At 35.5% G+C, this 21,687-nt stretch overlaps 2 protein-coding genes across 2 annotated transcripts; both read right to left on the reverse strand.

Moving 5' to 3' along the window:
* Positions 1-13: 13 nt before the first annotated feature.
* On the reverse strand, positions 14-6,781 carry hsd17b8 (hydroxysteroid (17-beta) dehydrogenase 8). The gene is made up of 9 exons (XM_067412150.1): positions 6,265-6,781; positions 5,623-5,825; positions 5,362-5,478; positions 3,945-4,040; positions 3,715-3,800; positions 2,986-3,070; positions 2,379-2,421; positions 2,159-2,233; positions 14-2,031 (listed from the first exon to the last, which is right to left on the reverse strand). Exons 1-9 carry the CDS (start codon positions 6,308-6,310, stop codon positions 2,012-2,014), a joined length of 771 nt encoding a protein of 256 aa, XP_067268251.1. The 5' UTR covers positions 6,311-6,781; the 3' UTR covers positions 14-2,011.
* A 4,851-nt stretch (positions 6,782-11,632) lies between these two features.
* Positions 11,633-20,256, reverse strand: LOC137002154 (SLA class II histocompatibility antigen, DQ haplotype D beta chain-like). Its single transcript, XM_067361661.1, has 5 exons — positions 20,232-20,256; positions 19,868-20,135; positions 19,427-19,710; positions 12,277-12,359; positions 11,633-11,662 (listed from the first exon to the last, which is right to left on the reverse strand). Exons 1-5 carry the CDS (start codon positions 20,254-20,256, stop codon positions 11,633-11,635), a joined length of 690 nt encoding a protein of 229 aa, XP_067217762.1.
* Positions 20,257-21,687: the final 1,431 nt, after the last annotated feature.

Below are 21,687 nucleotides of genomic sequence, written 5' to 3' on the forward strand. Positions count from 1 at the left end.
GGGGAATACAATCACCGATACAAACACTCACACACAAACATACTCACTTAATCATGCACTTAAAACCTAGACATAATGCAAACACTATAAAGACATTTGAAATTACGTGTAAGAAGTGGGACACATAGATTCACACACACACATACACACACATGCACACACACACATTGTTGTGAAACAAAGTTGCACACAAAGTACACGCCCAGGGAAAAACACTCCCAGCAACGGATGGACAACAAGAGGAGAAGAGAGCCATTCTCGCAGGAGAGGAGAAGATATTGACAAATATTCTGTCAAGTAACAGAAGTGTGTTCGAGCAGATACTGCTGGCCTAAAGCGGAAGACCCTCCCGTTTCGGCCCCCTCTCTCCTACAGCTCCCCTCCCCACTGTTTCTCTTCCGAGACGTTCCACTCTTCCTACCTCCATGCCTGATCGTTCCTTTTTATAGTCCTGTGCAGAGCTCCGCCCCTTCCTCGCTTCCACCCGTACCTTATAGAATAGAATGCAGGTGCAAAATTTAAACTGAGGAACGGAAGCCGAGCATGAAAATTCCATTAGAAGGTGAAATTAGAATGCGTTTCTGTGCTGTAATAAAATCACACCTGAATGACTTGGGCCATATAAAGATGCAATGAAATCAAAGCCATTAACAGTGTAAAATTGTATTGAATTTGATAATGTTGTACATTTATTATAGAGTAATAAAATCTGTACGAATTTTCGACTTTTATAGACATGCTGCCAACTTACCAGTCCAGTATTTATGCGTTTCACTACATGTGCCTTTTACAAATTTGCATTTTATCTGACAATCTGCACAGAGTTGACCCACAGCATTCAGTATTGATGACAAACCGATCTGTTTGTCACCTTTGACCTTTCGTGTGAAGTGTTCAGGCTGGAATTGTGCATTAGAACCATTTGTACAGAAATATTTTATTGTATTTATTTTGTGAAACAAACAGGTGCTCTCAAGAAAATGACCAACACTTGCAGTACAAAATAATGTGGTATTCATCTGTAATTATTTCCTGTAGTTTTTCATCAATCTATTAAATATGTAAATTAAACCCCAGAAAGCAAATCTGCCTTCTCTGTATGATATATATATACTTGCTTGTGATAATATTGCATTATTTCAGTCGCAAATAAGAGGTTTCGGAGAGTTTAGAGCAGGTGGAGATGCCAAAAAAAAAAAAAAAAACACCGAAATGTCTCGAGATTCAGACAGCAGTGGAGAAGGGACAGGAAGAGGAAGGAGAGGGAAGGAAACTGATGGTGGTTTGTTTTTTATGTATATTTTTTGTTTCTTTTTTAAAACATGGAGAGGGGAATGAAAAGCTATAAAAATTATTTGTGAATTAAAAGTTGTTTGTGTGGTTTTCTCACAAGGACAATACTGCTAGGATTGTTTTTGTCAGTGAAAGACAAACATCTGCCTTTAAAAAATATGGTGCTAAAACTTGTTTTATGTAAGTACTTCAAAATCTGTTTGTGTAATATATAATCTATTTAAAGAGCTGTTGGACTCCTTTGTTGTCTTTTTCCCGTTTGTTTCCAGTTGTCATGGTCACATGGTGCTTTTGCTAATATTTGATCTGCCTCGTTCTTCTGAGCCAAACTCCCATTTTCACTTTTCAACAACAAGTTTTCTCATGTCTTAGGTGAAACCGTATGTAATTTGGCCACTTTCCTTCAAACACATACAAAACCTTCATCTTAATGATCAATTTTGTTTGCGCTTGGAGTTTTGAACTGTTAACTGTTTTAATTCTTTGACTTGATGTTTTGGTCCAAGCATTCCCATTAAACCACACATCAACACATTTCTTCTTGTGTCAACTTAATTGTTTTTTAAAAGTGGGTTCTTTATAAAATATTCACACTTTAATTGTATAAATATAGGATTTTCATTTGTCGCACTGTATACAATATTTTTACAGCAATTACATTACATACATTACATAAAGGCACCGTGTTGTTGAACAACAAAGACATTTAACATTGTTTTCAGCCAATGAAGAGTCCACCTGTATTGATTAAAGAGAAAAGTTCATGTTAATTCAATACAAACTGACAACAGAATATATCTAAATAAAACGCTCTCTGTAGTTTTTCTGCTGAAGATGCTGTTCAGTAAGAGATAAAGCTTCTTACCAGCAACTTCAATGCTGACTCCAGTAATATATCGACTGTCATCAGAAGCCAGAAAGGCACACGCGTCAGCGACTTCTACAGAAACAAGAGTGAAAGAGAAATAGATCTCATTTTATATTTATATACATAGTGATCATCCAAACCAATTAGTAGAACACTTTTGGTATGATAATAGTGCATTTATGAACATGTTTTTGTATAATGAAGAAATAATAGTTACCAGCAGGCTTTCCCATCCTTCCCATTGGAATAATGGATGTGAGCTGCACAAAATAACCAAAATAGAACTTAAATAACAATAAAAGTGGCTTTAATATGGTAAAATACAGTGCAATGGTCTGACAATGCAATAAATTAATATAATAAAAAGGTTAAAGGGATAGTTCACTCAAAAATGAAAATTCTGTCATAATTTACTCACCCTCAAGTTGTTCCAAACCTGTATGAGTTTCTTTCTTCTGCTGAACACAAAGGAAGATATTTTGAAGAATGTTGGTAACCAGATAGTTGAGGGCACCATTGACTTCCAAAGAAAAAAATACTATTGAAGTCAATGGGGTCCATCAACTATCTGGTTGCCAACATTCTTCAAAATATCTTCTTTTGTGTTCAGCAGAAGAAACAAACCCATAGAGGTTTGGAACAATTTGAACAATTTTCATTTTTGGGTGAACTATTCCTTTAAGATCCTTCAGTAAAGTTTAAAGCTGTTTTAAATCAATAAAAAGAATCTCGTCACATTTAAGAAATAGCTCTAAATGACTTGTTCATGTGCACAAATAATCAGCTTGTTTTATTAATCTGAAGACAGATATATTCTTCCTTACTTTATCGATGACTTTCTCTGGTACTTTATCTGTCATGGGTGTAGCGATGAACCCTGGCAGCACACAGTTGCAGCGAATACCAAATCTAAAAGGCACAAAACATTTTTTATATTAAATTATTAAAAAACAGAACATAAAGAGACATGGGCTGCATCCTGAATCTTAAAAATGCTGCCTTCAGAGGACACATTCCAGGTAGGAAAGTATCAAGGCCAGTGTTAGCTTCACTTCCTGTCTCATGATATGCCTTCATCTGATTGATTTCTGAAGGCTGCATAGATGTATCCTTCGCTGCCTTTGATATCCCACAATCCTGTGCTTTCCATTATGAGGTAGTTGAGTTAAAAAAATAAAGATGATGTCTGAAAGTTGTGGTTGTTGGTCAGTTTGTACATTTTTGTCCAATGTTTTCCACTTTTTAACTCAAGTCTAATGAAAAATTACTATTATAAATTAAATATTTTATTAGTTTTCACCAAAGAAAGTTACTCTGCCTCAGAAATCTGTCTGAAATCAATTTTGTGAGGTACCTTAGTGTGCAAACGCTACCTACAAAGTCATTGATAAGGCAGTGAGGCAACAAGTCAGCTGGCTAAGTTTTCATGTTTACAGCCCATTATTAACACATAAGCAGCACCACAAACCCTAAAGAAAATCATAAAATGGTAACAATGTGTTTAAAAATGGCAGGTCTGTAAATATGTGCCAGTCACAGTAAAATGCTCATACTTGCTGAGCTCTTTGGCTGCGGTTCGAGTGAGTCCCTCCACTCCGGCTTTAGAAGCAGAGTAGTTCACCTGGCCAATATTCCCAACCTACAGCCAAAGAAAGAGATACTATGTTTAGAAAAAATGTTAATGACTTTATTAAGCATCCTTGGTGTAAAATTGATAAATGTCCACTGTAATAAAACTGTGAGTGTACTACAGTGTGATACTGCTCTACTGTAATTGCTTGACCTTGCCCACTATACTGCCCACAGTGATGATGGAGCCCTTCGCTGCCCCGGCAGACACTAAAGCCTTAGAGACGGCCTGAGTCAGAAGAAAAGTGCCCTGAAAGAGATCATGAAAACAGAAGATCAGATACACTGTATAGATTATTCAACATTTTCAGAAACACTATAGAGACGGGGACAACTTTAAATGAAAAGGAACTGAATATACATACTACCATTTAAAAGTTTGAGGTCAGTAAGAATTTTTTTTTTATAAAGAATTAGTACTTTTATTCAGCAAGCATTAAACTGATCAAAAGTGACAGTAAAAACATTTATAATGTTACAAAAGATTTCAATTTCAAATAAATGTTGCTCTTTTGAATTTTCTGTTCATCAAAGAATAATGAAAAACAAAATGTATCAAGTTTGAAGAAAAATATTACGCAACACAACTGTTTTCAACATTGATAATACTAATAAGAAATGTTTTTTGAGCACCAAATCAGCATATTAGAATGATTTCTGAAGGATCGTATGACTGAAAACTGGAGTTATGATGCTGAAAATTCAGCTTTGCCATCACTGGAATAAATTACATTTTACCATATAAAAATACTAATCAAATAGTAAACAGGTATTTTAAATGGTCACAATATTTCACATTTGACTGTTTTTACTGGTGTATAAATGCAGTCTTGGGAGCATAAGTGATGGCTACCAAAATCAAAAACATTTTTTTAATAGAAACTTAAGTTTCTTGACAAGACTCACTTAAAACTTTCTTGTAAGTAATAAAGATTTAAAGGATTAGTCCACTTTCAAATACACTTTTCCTGAAATTAAGGTTTTTGATGAAATCATTCCAGGATTTTTCTACTTATAGTGGACTTCAATGGGCACCAAAAGGTTGAAGGTCAAAATTACAGTTTTAGTGCAGCTTCAAAGGGCTTTAAACAATACCAGACAAGGAATAAGGGTCTTATCTAGCGAAACGATCGGTCATTTTCGAAAAAATTGTAAATGTATATGCTTTATATAAACAAATGATTGCCTTTCAAGTAGTTTCGCCAAAACCGCATTTCTGTATTCTTCAGAAAGCTTACGCTGTATGTCCTACCCCTTTCCTATTCTACTTACGGAACGAACGCAACGGCAGTTCCAATAAGGTAAGACTCTTATTCCTCGTCTGGTATCGTTTAAAGCCCTTTGAAGCTGCACTGAAACTGCAATTTTGACCTTCAACCGTTTGGGCTCCACTGAAGTCCACTATAAGGAGAAAAATCCTGGAATGTTTTCATCAAAAATATTAATTTCTTTTCGACTGAAGAAAGACATGGACATCTTGGATGACATGGGGGTGAGTAAATTATCAGGAAAGTTTAGTTGAGAGTGGACTAATCCTTTAAGATTTAAGTGCCAAAAGCACCTTAGAGCACCTTGAGATTGACATCAATGACTTTGTCAAAATCATCTTCTTCCATCTTGAGAAGGAATTCATCTTGAGTGATCCCGGCTGCGTTCACACACACAGAGGGCGGCTGGAAGTAGCGGCACTGTAAGAAAACAAGATCAAGATCATTCTGGTTTATTATTCGACCCTCGGAGCTCCAGAAGAGCCCATGAACGACACACACACACACACACACACACACACACACACACACACACACACACACACACACACACGGCTATCATACCTGTATACTTGTCACTAGTTTCTCCACACTGTCCTTTGATGACACGTCCACCCCCAGGGCCATGTGCTCCTGACCTTTGTGGTCACGTGACAGGAGTTCCAAGGTCTGATTGGCTGATTCCTCATTGCGGTCAGCCACTACTACAGAAGCACCTTCAGTGGCGAATCTCTGACACACGGCCCTGCCGATGCCACTGCCGCCTCCTGAAACAAGGACACTGTCTGACCATGACTGCTTTATGATTCTGATCAATAAATCTCTGATATGTACAAGAACCTATATACCTTTCAATTAATTTCTTTAAACTTTAGTAGAAGCAAAATGACAAAATTTTGCATACGGTTATAATGCAACATTAAGACTAATAATGGTTAAAAAAGCGAAAAGCATTTTATGTATTGTTAGATATACAAATACTGAAAACAATACTGTAACTGTAGCTTTTAATGTTTTGTTAATCATTTTTACAGACTCAATAGTTCAAAACATGATCTAAACAAAGGTTTTTTCACGAGCACTCAAAGTGAACGGTAGCTGTATGACTTGTACAACAAAAGTGTTCAACTTTGAAATGGTATTATGACATAAATTATATAAAATATACATGGCCATTAAGACAAAGTAAATGTTTTTAAATCTCACCCGTCACTAATGTCAGCCTGGATATGAGACGAGAGGACGCCGCCATTATGGTCACCTGTGTGTTGTAGTACCTGATTATGTCCAGTAGAGGGCATTAAAAGACCACTGATATTTTTTCCCACGCTTCACTGTCACGACCTCTTGACTTTCAAAGGCATGAATGGGACAAAGCGATTTACAATTACACAGATAGGATACATGAATAAAATAAAATAAATTCGCTCACATTTATGTCGTGAAAACCTTTACTTTCTTGTATAAGTTCAGCCGAATGTTTAAGCAGCTGTTGGCAAACCTCTGGTCACCCTGGTCAAGCTGTAGGAGCACATGAGTATAAATGACCTGGATACACGCATGGAAATCATTACACTAAAATAATTTTACACTCATAAGTCGTCATAAGCTCCGCAATTTTATAAATATAATTTACTTTTACTGTTGTTGCTACTCGATTTCAAATAAATAAATCGTCCAGCACACTACACGAGGTAAGTGTTTACTGTGTTATTCATATAGTCCCCAAACAAAAGGAAAATTTTTCATTTTACAAATTTAAAAGAGCTGAAAGAAATGAAATTAGATTTTACAAAATGATTGAGAATTGCATTGCTTTAGCTCGTTTTAAGTAAACTGAACAAGGATTATTTTTGAGTGTAAAGATTACAGTTACTAGTTAGAGTTAGAGAGGGAGTGATAATGGGCTAATTAAAGATAATTATTGCAGAAAAAAAAGATTTAAGTACAAAAGCTCAATACCGCAAATGACCACAAGAGGGCAGAAGTGTCCAACTGGAGAAAAAAATGACCAGCTTTCCTCTTTCAAAATACAAGCCGCCCTGGGTTTTTAAATTTTACGGTCTGTGGTTTTATTGTGAAAAAAATACACGAGCATTTTTTTTTTAATTAAATTTAATTCTAGAGCAGTTGTGGTCAACAATAAAATTGTCCCTCAATAAATCTTAAACTTATTTAAAATAAATTATACTTTTAATTTTATAATTTAATAATTTTATTGTTATATATAAGAATAAGAATGATAATGATCATAAAAATAAGGGAATACAAATTTTATATATATATATATATATATATATATATATATATATATATATATATATATATATATATATATATATATATAAATTTGTGCTCAGCGTAAATGAGTACACCCCCTTTGAAAAGTAACATTTTAAACAATATCTCAATGAACACAAAAACAATTTCCAAAATGTTGACAAGGCTAAGTTTAATATAACATCTCTTTAACTTATAACTTAGAGAACAAAAGTTTCTGTTTTACTCAAATCAGAGTGATGCAAAAATAAGTACACCCCACTGAAAGTCTCTGGAGCAAAGCTAAATTTTAGACTACAAAATTTAATTGAACAAGAATTCAACCACAGGTGAGTCTAATTATTCATTACACAGGTGACCAGCAGACAGTCGACTATAAAAGGGTGCTAAAATCCCTTCCCATTTCATGCTGTCAGCAATGGCACCACATGGAAGAGAAAGAAAATTTGTTTACACCGGAAAGGTGAAGGCTACAAGAAGATCAGCAAAGCTTTACTCAGAATACTGTAGCAAAAGTGGTACACAAAATGTGTGATCTAAGTTATATTATTAACCTGACTTTCATGTTATAAGTTAAACAGATGTTATATTAAACTTAGTCTTGTCAACATTTTGGAAATTGTTGTGTTAATTGAGATATTGTTTAAAATGTTACTTTTCAAAGGGGGTGTACTCATTTACGCTGAGCACTGTATACAGTACAGTCCAAAAGTTTGGAACCACTAAGATTTTAAATGTTTTTAAAAGAGGTTTCATCTGCTCACCAAGGCTACATTTATTTAATTAAAATACAGTAAAAAACAGTAATATTGTGTAATATTATTACAATTTAAAATAACTGTGTACTATTTAAATATATTTGACAAAGTAATTTATTCCTGTGATGCAAAGCTGAATTTTCAGCATCATTACTCCAGTCTTCTTGTCACATGATCCTTCAGAAATCATTCTAATATGCTGATTTGCTGCTCAAGAAACATGATTATTTTCAATGTTGAAAACAGTTGTGTACTTTTTTTTTTCCAGGATTCCTTGATGAATAGAAAGTTCAAAAGAACAGCATTTATCTGAAATACAAAGCTTCTGTAGCATTATACACTACCGTTCAAAAGTTTGGGGTCAGTAAGAATTTTTATTTATTTATTTTTTTTAAAGAAATGAAAGAAATGAATACTTTTATTCAGCAAGGATGCATTAAATCAATCAAAAGTGGCAGTAAAGACAATTATAATGTTACAAAAGATTAGATTTCAGATAAACACTTCTTTTGAACTTTCTATTCATCAAATAATCCTGAAAAAAATATTGTACACAAATATTTTGTACAATTGTACACATTAAATGTTTCTTGAGCAGCAGATCAGCATCTTAGAATGATTTCTGAAGGATCATGTGACACTGAAGACTGGAGTAACGATGCTGAAAATTCAGCTTTGCATCACAGGAATAAATTACTTTGTCAAATATATTCAAATAGAAAACAGTTATTTTAAATTGTAATAATATTTCACAATATTACTGTTTTTTTTTACTGTATTTTTAATTAAATAAATGTAGCCTTGGTGAGCAGACGAAACTTCTTTTAAAAACATTAAAAATCTTAGTGGTTCCAAACTTTTGGACTGTACTGTATATATTATTTATTAAATACATATTTCAATATTATTAATAAATTAATTTATATGCATATTGTACTATGTACAATATATACAGCTCTGGAAAAAATTAAGAGACCACTCCATGTTCAGAAATCAATGTTAAGTGGTCTCTTAATTTTTTCCAGAGCTGTATAAATAAGTATATAATATTTATTTTGAACATAATATAATTCGTATGCCATCTAATTTTCTACATTTTTTGCTTTCATTTATAAAATGCGTAAACTACAAAAAAGCTTTAGTTTTTGTTGATTGAAAATGTTTGTTCTTAGGTCAAATACTTAAGGGAAACATAAAGAGCTTTAACACAAAAGGGCTTCTGAGTTCAGCAGTGATAATGACAGTGAATAAGCTCCACACTGCACCTGCTCTGAAATCTAAACCTCGCTGTTCATCTGGGGAAATGAACTGAACAATTAACCACAGTCCCTTGTGGCTGTTAGAGTAAATGCAGTCAGAGTGTTTTCTTTCTGCAGCTTTTCTGCCCTAAATGATATCATTCAACTCCAGATGATTAAAAAATAAAACTGTACATCAATGAATCTCTAAAGATATGCATGTTTCTACAGACACAATTTTATAAACTTATTTGATGTTGCAGCATTGAGGTTTATATTTTATGTTTTTTTTTTTCTTTCTTTTTTTTTGTCTATATATGTTTTGTTTCGAGCATTGGTATTTGACATGCAAATATGAGTCAGAGGCAATCATGCATAGGTACGTTAAAAAAAATATTCTTTATTAAAATGAGCAATAATATACAACATGGAATCAAACATTTACACGCACCCACATAAAAGTTGATTTTTCAACCCTTAACATGACAAAATGAATGAAAAAGGTGCTCAAAAGAGGGGAAGAGAAGAAAAACCTGGGGAAAACAAGAAAAGTGTTTACATATTACCTTTACATCTATCCTGGATGATCACATCATTATTTCAGTATCAGTAGTGGTAGACGTTTATATGGGGGTAAATTGATGCCAAAACCATTGAAAATGGACAGACTAAAATTCACAAATAGATATTACAACTTGTAAACACAAAACACAATCTACAAATAGATAAAAAATCCACAAACAAAGTCCTCATGATCCGCAAATGTAAAACAAGATCTACAAATAGATACAAAGTCCTCAAACAAACTCTTTGTGATCCACAAATATAAAGCATGATCTACAAAAAGATTAAAAATCCACAAATAAACAAATCCTGATTCACAAATAGAAATCAGTGACTTGTACTTGAAAACCAGAATTTGAATGAATGTAAAGTGACTTGTTTGCAGGTGAAGATTATGTTCTGTTTGTAGATTGTGTCACATTTGTTTTCATAATTCTGACACTATTGTTTCGCTGTTGTGGCAAAATAATGCCATAACCATTGAAAATGAAGAGACTATGAGTCAAAAATGCATATTACAATTTGTAAACACAAAACAAGATCTACAAATAAATTTAAAATCTGCAAATGTAAAACACAGTCTGTAAATAGATTCCAAATCTGCAAACAAACTCCTCATGATCCGCAAATGTAAAACAAAATCTACAAATAGATAAAAAATCCACAAACAGACTCTTCATGATTCACAAATAGAAATCAGTGACTTGTACTTGACAACCAGAATTTGAATTAATGCAAAGTGATTTGTCTGCGCATGAGGGTCATTTTTATTTGTAGATTGTGTTGCATTTGTTTTCAGAATTTTGGCACAGCTGTTTCGCTGTTTTTTCCATTAAAAAATCTACAAATGCCCTCCTCACAATTTGCAAACAAACATGGTCTAACTTGTATTTTCAAACCACTGTAAAAAGACATTCGTACACATTCTGTGCAAAGCTCAGCATGCAAGTGTTGAATCTGTGTTTGCAGATCACAGGGCATTCACAGATCCCTCTGCACACGTCTACAGATCTTTTTGGCACTATCTTTCCGCAGAGTGTGTGACTACGATCCACACGTGTAGTCAGCCAATCAGGGGTATTGCTTCAATGTGATGTCACGCCCCCTCAATAAGCCCTTTTCAAAATAAGAGCTGACACTTCTCTAATGTGTGGGCTGGGCTCACTGCCATTTACCGTTGCCGGTGTCACAGCGCTGACAGGCGGACAGAGCCTGGGCAGCGCTGCCGTAGGAGTAAAATCTTTAATACGTGGAAGGGGGAGCTGCCACGGGACCTGCCACCGTTATATGCGCCTGCCTCGGGACCTGCCACGGTTATGCGCGCCTGCCTCGGGACCTGCCACGGTTATATGCGCCTGCCTCGGGACCTGCCACGGATATATGATGCATATATGATATATGCCGATTGATGAATGCGTGCAAACAGTGCAATCCTGCTCTTATGTACCTATTTATCATCTTAACTTAATATTTTATTCGCTCTTATTGCCCATAATAGAGCGCGTCTCGTGGCTCCTACTCGCGTCGCGCCTGCCTCAAGATCTCTCACTGTTTACAGCTACCAGACACTCTGATTGACACATGAGAGCAAACGGATACATAAATAAGAGCAGGACTGCACAATTTGTCATCTTATATTTTATTCGCTCTTATTGCCCATAATGGAGCGCGTCTCTTAGCTCCTACTAGCGTCGCGTCTGCCACAGCTTAGCGTCGCGTCTGCCTCAAGATCTCTCACTGTTCACAGCTACCAGACATCCAGGACTGATGCAGGAGAGCACAGAACAAAACATGTCACAGCCAAGGTGAGTAAATTGAACAGGTAAAATCACATTGTGGTCTGTGAAATATTGTTTAAGGATCTTTTTAAGTACTAGTTTAATAAGTTAATAAGATTTTTACAGTCTTTATAAAACATTTCTTTAAATGTTTGTGTCATTCAACAACACTGAAACAGCATTAGTTTTTATTTTTATTTATTTATTGTAATATGGGCTCAGACACCTTAAGCAGAGAAAAAAATGTAAAAAAAAATATGATTGTAAAAAAATGGGCTACACATTGTGGCATTAAGGCAAACTCAAAAGGTTATGCTGTACAAAATAAGTAACTATATTAGTTCTGCAAAGTGACTTTTTAGACTGTATTATTCAACAAATTTGATAAAGATAACAGGGAAGGGGGCACAGAGAAAAGTCCAGACAGTAGCACAATGTGTGGTGCAGCAACAGGAGGCATCCCTTTGTCATCAAAACCATTCAGGATCAGAATCTGTGGATGCTCTGTAAAATTGAGTATAATTATTTAAGGGTTTAAGGCTAGACTGAATATTAAAATCGGGAAAAGGGAATTTAAAAATGCCATTTTAACACACTTACCCCAAATGTCCCTTTGTTTGCAAAGCCGTTTCTGCCTGGAACCTGTGGAAGCCCTCTGTCTTTTTTAGGATTAATAGGGTTACCTTTGAAAGACCAAGAGAGGACAACAATTTATAATGCATTTTATTTGATTGTTCTCTATGCATCACCCATGCATTTTTAAGCAAACAAAATTATCCAAAAATTTACCTCAGGATTAAGTACTTCCAAAATGTAGGATGTATTACGTAATTCTGTTATGTCAATCTGTGTGACTCTTTTAATTCTATCAGTGATCCCCTCTGTCTGTAGCAATAGGCATTGCATTCAACATTGTTACAGTATATTGGTAATTAAGTGTAGCTCAAAATGCTAGGAAATAATTGTTTATATTTGTTGTTTTTCTACAAAAGTTACATGTTTGTTTATTACAAAATTGGTTTACCTGTTGTTCATCAAAAAAAGAAATCCTTCCATTAAGTTTCATCTTCAGCTTTGGGGAAAATTTTGGATTTTTATGCAAAAACTGTTTGATCTAATTGTGCCATTTGTGCCAGACACATGAACAATAGAACACAGCAGAGATTCTTCCAACCCAACGATGGAAGGATATGTGCACCAACAGGCGCAAACATAACACTTGCAGCTGAAGGAAAACTAACAGTCAACCTTGAGTGGATGAAAAACTTCAGAAGTAATCCAAGACTTGCAGCAAAACCCAGAGAAATGGACGACTTCTCATGTCCACACCCTGAGACCAGCACATTAGACCAGTATTCGTTATATGATAGATTTCATCAAAAAAAACAGAAGCACCCTGAAGTATTATGTATTAAAATATTCCATGACTTGGGTACAGTCTGCTTTACATCCATTTTTTTTTTTTCAGAGATGCATTTAGACATCTAGACTCCCTGGAAGGGTGGACTGAGCGAAAACCACAACAATGGCACATAAAAGATGGAAGAAACTGTGGTGTTTTTGTTTGCACAGTGAGTGGACAGAGATTTATGTTTGCTACTTTGTACATTCATTAACATTTACAGTATATAATAAATACTATGGAGACTTTAATTAAGTAAATACAGTACATTGTACAAAGCCCTTTACATTTTTGTAGATTGCAGAGATGGAAGCAAAAGGGCTCAGCATGTCTTACGAGTTGCTCCACACAGAACAGTTGATCCACCTTCGGATGTACCATGCCTCCTGTTTGGTTAAAAATATACAAACTAAGGTAAAGCAGTGTCAAGCTCTAAATTAAATAATGGTGGCGTTTTCTCTAATCTGGATGTATGTATGATCTGTCTAATATTTGAGTAAATATAAAATAAATATTATAAAAACTATATTGCTTAAAATTATGTACTGGTTTGCTCATCTTCTGTTCTTAGGACTTCCCACCTGAGATGATAGCTTGTGAGGCTAAAAACAGATGTTTGGCCCAGGAGATTGATGTTTGCATATTTCAACAAATCTGGACCAAATAAGTGATAATACTGCATTTTAATATGTTGTACTATATTGATTGAGCAGTTATATAAATGTACATATTTCCTCTGCAGAACCATGCACGCAGAGGTCAAGACACTGCAATGGATTCAGTGTGACATTTGTAATAAATGGCTGCACTATGACTGTGCTTGGCATAAATCCAGCAATGGTCACAAAGGACATGGCATTCAGCTGTGGATGTGATATTGAAAAGTCATATCCTTACGAGAAGTATGCGGTTTACATTTTCAAACAAATTTCATTCTCTAATCACAACATTACAAATACATTGAATGCTTCTGTAACCCTCCCATTTCTTTTAACAGAACACTATCAGTGTTGAAGCAGGGATTGGTGGTGAACATAATGGCAGATCAGGACATTATGGTAAACAACATGAATACTTCATCACACCAATACCTGAATAAATGTGCCTTACCTTTTGTAAGGTTCTCATCTGCATATCCATTCTCTTGTGACATTTACATGCATATCTGTTGGAAGTTTTTGGAAGTGAACAATTAGAAAAATATTATATATTTGTTACACTTATTTCAAAAAGAAATACCGCATGATGCATTTCTTCACATTGTAGGAGCTACACAACGGCTTGACAAATTGCACAATTAGATCAAACAGTTTTTGCATAAAAATCCAAAATTTTCCCCAAAGCTGAAGATGAAACTTAATGGAAGGATTTCTTTTTTTGATGAACAACAGGTAAACCAATTTTGTAATAAACAAACATGTAACTTTTGTAGAAAAACAACAAATATAAACAATTATTTCCTAGCATTTTGAGCTACACTTAATTACCAATATACTGTAACAATGTTGAATGCAATGCCTATTGCTACAGACAGAGGGGATCACTGATAGAATTAAAAGAGTCACACAGATTGACATAACAGAATTACATAATACATCCTACATTTTGGAAGTACTTACTCCTGAGGTAAATTTTTGGATAATTTTGTTTGCTTAAAAATGCATGGGTGATGCATAGAGAACAATCAAATAAAATGCATTATAAATTGTTGTCCTCTCTTGGTCTTTCAAAGGTAACCCTATTAATCCTAAAAAAGACAGAGGGCTTCCACAGGTTCCAGGCAGAAACGGCTTTGCAAACAAAGGGACATTTGGGGTAAGTGTGTTAAAATGGCATTTTTAAATTCCCTTTTCCCGATTTTAATATTCAGTCTAGCCTTAAACCCTTAAATAATTATACTCAATTTTACAGAGCATCCACAGATTCTGATCCTGAATGGTTTTGATGACAAAGGGATGCCTCCTGTTGCTGCACCACACATTGTGCTACTGTCTGGACTTTTCTCTGTGCCCCCTTCCCTGTTATCTTTATCAAATTTGTTGAATAATACAGTCTAAAAAGTCACTTTGCAGAACTAATATAGTTACTTATTTTGTACAGCATAACCTTTTGAGTTTGCCTTAATGCCACAATGTGTAGCCCATTTTTTTACAATCATATTTTTTTTTACATTTTTTTCTCTGCTTAAGGTGTCTGAGCCCATATTACAATAAATAAATAAAAATAAAAACTAATGCTGTTTCAGTGTTGTTGAATGACACAAACATTTAAAGAAATGTTTTATAAAGACTGTAAAAATCTTATTAACTTATTAAACTAGTACTTAAAAAGATCCTTAAACAATATTTCACAGACCACAATGTGATTTTACCTGTTCAATTTACTCACCTTGGCTGTGACATGTTTTGTTCTGTGCTCTCCTGCATCAGTCCTGGATGTCTGGTAGCTGTGAACAGTGAGAGATCTTGAGGCAGACGCGACGCTAAGCTGTGGCAGACGCGACGCTAGTAGGAGCTAAGAGACGCGCTCCATTATGGGCAATAAGAGCGAATAAAATATAAGATGACAAATTGTGCAGTCCTGCTCTTATTTATGTATCCGTTTGCTCTCATGTGTCAATCAGAGTGTCTGGTAGCTGTAAACAGTGAGAGATCTTGAGGCAGGCGCGACGCGAGTAGGAGCCACGAGACGCGCTCTATTATGGGCAATAAGAGCGAATAAAATATTAAGTTAAGATGATAAATAGGTACATAAGAGCAGGATTGCACTGTTTGCACGCATTCATCAATCGGCATATATCATATATGCATCATATATCCGTGGCAGGTCCCGAGGCAGGCGCATATAACCGTGGCAGGTCCCGAGGCAGGCGCGCATAACCGTGGCAGGTCCCGAGGCAGGCGCATATATCCGTGGCAGGTCCCGAGGCAGGCGCGCATAACCGTGGCAGGTCCCGAGGCAGGCGCATATATCCGTGGCAGGTCCCGAGGCAGGCGCGCATAATGTGGCAGGTCCCGAGGCAGGCGCGCATAACCGTGGCAGGTCCCGAGGCAGGCGCATATAACGGTGGCAGGTCCCGTGGCAGCTCCCCCTTCCACGTATTAAAGATTTTACTCCTACGGCAGCGCTGCCCAGGCTCTGTCCGCCTGTCAGCGCTGTGACACCGGCAACGGTAAATGGCAGTGAGCCCAGCCCACACATTAGAGAAGTGTCAGCTCTTATTTTGAAAAGGGCTTATTGAGGGGGCGTGACATCACATTGAAGCAATACCCCTGATTGGCTGACTACACGTGTGGATCGTAGTCACACACTCTGCGGAAAGATAGTGCCAAAAAGATCTGTAGACGTGTGCAGAGGGATCTGTGAATGCCCTGTGATCTGCAAACACAGATTCAACACTTGCATGCTGAGCTTTGCACAGAATGTGTACGAATGTCTTTTTACAGTGGTTTGAAAATACAAGTTAGACCATGTTTGTTTGCAAATTGTGAGGAGGGCATTTGTAGATTTTTTAATGGAAAAAACAGCGAAACAGCTGTGCCAAAATTCTGAAAACAAATGCAACACAATCTACAAATAAAAAATGACCCTCATGCGCAGACAAATCACTTTGCATTAATTCAAATTCTGGTTGTCAAGTACAAGTCACTGATTTCTATTTGTGAATCATGAAGAGTCTGTTTGTGGATTTTTTATCTATTTGTAGATTTTGTTTTACATTTGCGGATCATGAGGAGTTTGTTTGCAGATTTGGAATCTATTTACAGACTGTGTTTTACATTTGCAGATTTTAAATTTATTTGTAGATCTTGTTTTGTGTTTACAAATTGTAATATGCATTTTTGACTCATAGTCTCTTCATTTTCAATGGTTATGGCATTATTTTGCCACAACAGCGAAACAATAGTGTCAGAATTATGAAAACAAATGTGACACAATCTACAAACAGAACATAATCTTCACCTGCAAACAAGTCACTTTACATTCATTCAAATTCTGGTTTTCAAGTACAAGTCACTGATTTCTATTTGTGAATCAGGATTTGTTTATTTGTGGATTTTTAATCTTTTTGTAGATCATGCTTTATATTTGTGGATCACAAAGAGTTTGTTTGAGGACTTTGTATCTATTTGTAGATCTTGTTTTACATTTGCGGATCATGAGGACTTTGTTTGTGGATTTTTTATCTATTTGTAGATTGTGTTTTGTGTTTACAAGTTGTAATATCTATTTGTGAATTTTAGTCTGTCCATTTTCAATGGTTTTGGCATCAATTTACCCCCATACGTTTACCTCTGTGCTGTCTTTTGTAGTAGATGTATGCAGCAGAAAAAGCCACAATAAGGCCAAAAAGGAAAAAAGAGCAACCCACAACTAATTTTGCAATTCTGGTATCGAGAGAGGTTGAGTCTGAGCATGAGAAAAGATCAGAGAAAGAGAATGAACAGAAGGTGACAGAAGTAAGTACTCTATTTTGAGAGTTTACATGCAAATCAATAAACTAACAACGCAAGAAAACCATCGGAAACATCATGACAAAGAAATGCATGTTTACTGTGGACTTTACTTGTGGGAAATTTCTACAGTAATTCCAACATGACATCAGCTCAACAGAAGAACAAGAACTTCATGAACACAAACATCATGCAGTAACATGTATTTGCAGAGGTAAAAGTGTTGGAAAATTTGGACCAGACCACATTTGGTGGGTCATGGACAGAATGCCTCGTCAGTTTTAGTGTTATTTTAACATTATTTATATACTATTATAGTGTTTATCAATCATTTTAAATAGCTGTTTTATTTTCAGTTTTTTGTTTTAATTTTAGTTTCATTTTTAGTCATTTTGTTATGTGCTTTTCTTATTTTTAGTCTTTCCTGTTTTTGTTTTTTTAATTACTATATAGGTTTAGTTTCATTTTATTTATATTTCAGTTTTAATTTTAGTTATTTATTTATTCCAGTGTGTATTTTAGTGTTTTTAACTTATACATATTAAATTAAAAAATGGAAATTTTAATTTTATTTTTAATTTTATTTTTAATTTTTTTATTTTATTTTAATTTTAATTTTTAGCTTAATTTCAATTAAAAAGGGGTTTCTAATCATTTTAGATAAAGTGTTAGTTCACCCAAAAATGAAAATTCTGTCATTAATTACTCACTTTCTTGTCGTTCTACACCCGTAAGACCTTCGTTCATCTTCAGAACACAAATTAAGATATTTCTGATCGAATCTGATGGTTCAGTGACGCCTCCATTGACAGCAAGATAAGTAACACTTTCAATGCCCAGAAAGCTACTAAAGACATATTTAAAACAGTTCATGTGACTACATTGATTCAGCCTTAATGTTATGAAGTGACGAGAATACTTTCTGTGCGCCAAAAAACAAAATAATGACTTTATTCAACAATATCTAGTGATGGGTGATTTCTAAACACTGCTTCATGAAGCTTCAAAGCTTTACGAATCTTTTGTTTCGAATCAGTGGTTCAAAGCGTGAATCAAACAGCCAAAGTCACGCAAACCATTGAAATTTCGAAACACTTATGACATAACGAAGCCTCATTTACTGAAATCACGTGACTTTTACACTCCGAACCACTGATTCGAAACAATTTTGTAAAGCTTCGAAGCATGTGTTTTGAAATCACCCATTACTAGATATTGATGAATAAAGTTGTTATTTTGTTTTTTTCACAAAAAGTATTCTCGTCGCTTCATAACATTAAGATTGAACCACTGTAGTCACATGAACTGTTTTAAATATATCTTTAGTAGCTTTCTGGGCATTGAAAGTGTTAATTATCTCGCTGGCAATGGAGGCCTCACTGAGCCATCGGATTTTATCAAAAATATCTTAATTTGTGTTCCGAAGATGAATGAAGATCTTATAGATGTGGAACGACATGAGGATGAACAAACCCTTTAACCACCACATTCAAGGTCCAGAAAGGTACAAAAGAAATTGTTAAAATAGTGGTTAAACTTTAATGTTATGAAGCGACAAGAATACTTTTTGTGTGCAAAAACAAAAATAACAACTTTATTCAACAATCTCTTCTCTTTTGTGTCATTCTCTTATGCTGTTTACGTTCAGCACTTCCAGGTTCCACGTCAGAACAGGGGTCTCTCAGATTTCATTAAAAAAATCTCGAAGGTCTTATGGATGTGGAACGACTAACCCTTTAACAGTAATAACCCATGGTCAGTTCTTCTGCATGAAGTTGATGATTGTGTGCTTTCTTTTTGTTCATAGATCGGCTGGTGATCAGCACCAACTACCACTGGTAAATTCCAACAGTTATCTAAACAATTATTAATACAGCTCACTATCTTCACTCACCCCACTGAACGACGAGAGGTTTCTCCAGGCCGCTGTGCTCCACTCTGCAGCTCACTGCGACTCCTCTGTGGAGCACCAGATCCAGGTATGAATGCATCTGGTAGCTCCAGTCACCATTATCCATGAATTCAGTAGAGATCACGTCATCAGTGACCTCCAATCCGTCCATTAGCCAGGTCATATTAATGGCCTGTGGGTAAAAATTGTATGCACGGCACACCAAGGTGGTGAGCTGACCATAATGAGCCTTCTCAGTGGAGCGTACGGTAACAATGGGCGGCACTGTTGAAAGAAAACAAGATTCATCCACTAAATATGACCTATTGGATCACTTCAGACTATCTCAACACATTGCTTTCATTTCCTTAAAATGTCATTATTGTGTTCAAATGAAAAAGCAGAAGATAAAAGAAGGATGAAAAATACACTGTTTACCCTTATTTTCTCGATGTGCTGTTGACATAAAATCTTGCATCAGCTCTGCACAGTGTCTCCAGCTCTTCCTTGCGCTGTTTCATCTTCCAGATCTGACTGTTGAAATGATCGGCGTTCTTGATTCCATATTCATCATAACCAATGTATTTCCCCAGCCTTGAGTCATAACTGCACAGAAGCTTCTGGTTGAAGACCAGCTTCACTCTGTAGACCATGTCAGACAAATCCTCTTTGCTATACTCGCATTCGTCAATGCCCTGGAACACGTAAACATCTGAAGAGAACAAAGTTATTCAAATGAGAGTCAGTATATGCCAGTTAAGATACATTCTTGAGGGTTAATACATCCAGAAATCTGTGCATATTCAACAGTGAGGTATTTTATTTTGCTGCATTGAGGTTCTTGGAAAGATCAAACAGGAACTTAAAAAGTATTCTTGTCATTTCATAACATTAAGGTTGAACCACTGTAGTCACATGGACTATTTTAAAGGTGCCCTAGAACTTTTTTTTAAAAGATGTAATATAAGTCTAAGGTGTCCCCTGAATGTGTCTGTGAAGTTTCAGCTCAAATTACCCCATAGATTTTTTTAAATATTTTTTTTAACTGCCTATAATTAGAAATGAGCCGATTCAGGGTGTGTGGCCCTTTAAATCTCGTGCTCCACGCCCCAAGAGCTTGCGCTTGCCTTAAACAACATAAAAAAAGTTCAAACAGCTAATATAACCCTCAAAATGGATCTTTACAAAGTGTTCTTCATGCAGCATGTCTAATCGCGTAAGTACAGTGTTTATTTTGATGTTTACATTTGATTCTGAATGAGTTTGAATGTATGCTCCGTGGCTAAAGCTAACATTACACACTGTTGGAGAGATTTATAAATAATGAAGTTGTGTTTATGAATTATACAGACTGCAAGTGTTTAAAAATGAAAATAGCGACGGCTCTTGTCTCCGTGAATACAGTAAGAAACGATGGTAACTTTAACCACATTTAACTGTACATTAGCAACATGCTAACAAAACATTTAGAAAGACAATTTACAAATATCACTAAAAATATCATGTTATCATGGATCATATCAGTTATTATCGCTCCATCTGCCATTTTTTGCTATTGTCCTTGCTTGCTTACCTAGTCTGATGATTCAGCTGTGCACATCCAGACGTTCTGCCCTTGTCTGATGCCTTTCATAATGTTGGGAACATGGGCTGGCATATGCAAATATTGGAGGCGTACACCCCGACTGTTACGTAACAGTCAGTGTTATGTTGAGATTCGCCTGTTCTTTGGAGGTCTTTTAAACAAATGAGATTTATATAAGAAGGAGGAAACAATGGTGTTTGAGACTCACTGTATGTCATTTCCATGTACTGAACTCTTGTTATTTAACTATGCCGAGGTAAATTCAATTTTTGAATCTAGGGCACCTTTAAGGTTGAACCACTGTAGTCACATGGACTATTTTAACAGTGTCTTTACTTCCTTTCTGGGCCTTGAAAGTGGTAATAACATTGCAGTCTATGGAGGAACAGAAAGCTCTCGAAATATTTTAATTTGTGTACTGATGAACGAAGGTCTTATGGGTTTGGAACAACATGAGAGTGAGTAATTAATGACAGAATCTTAATTTTTGGGTGAACTAACCCTTTAGATTTACACAAATCAGAAGCTACAATGGCTCTGAGCATGTGATTAGGTAGTTACCGTAAAATGGTGAGACTAGTCCTACAAGTCAGTCCTGTCTTCATATAACAGATATTTCAGGTTATTAAACTCACCTTTAGATGAGACACAACAAAACGCAAAGCCCACCAGGACAAGT

The sequence above is a fragment of the Chanodichthys erythropterus genome, chromosome 15 (genome assembly GCF_024489055.1).
Source record: "Chanodichthys erythropterus isolate Z2021 chromosome 15, ASM2448905v1, whole genome shotgun sequence".
NCBI lineage: Eukaryota > Metazoa > Chordata > Actinopteri > Cypriniformes > Xenocyprididae > Chanodichthys > Chanodichthys erythropterus.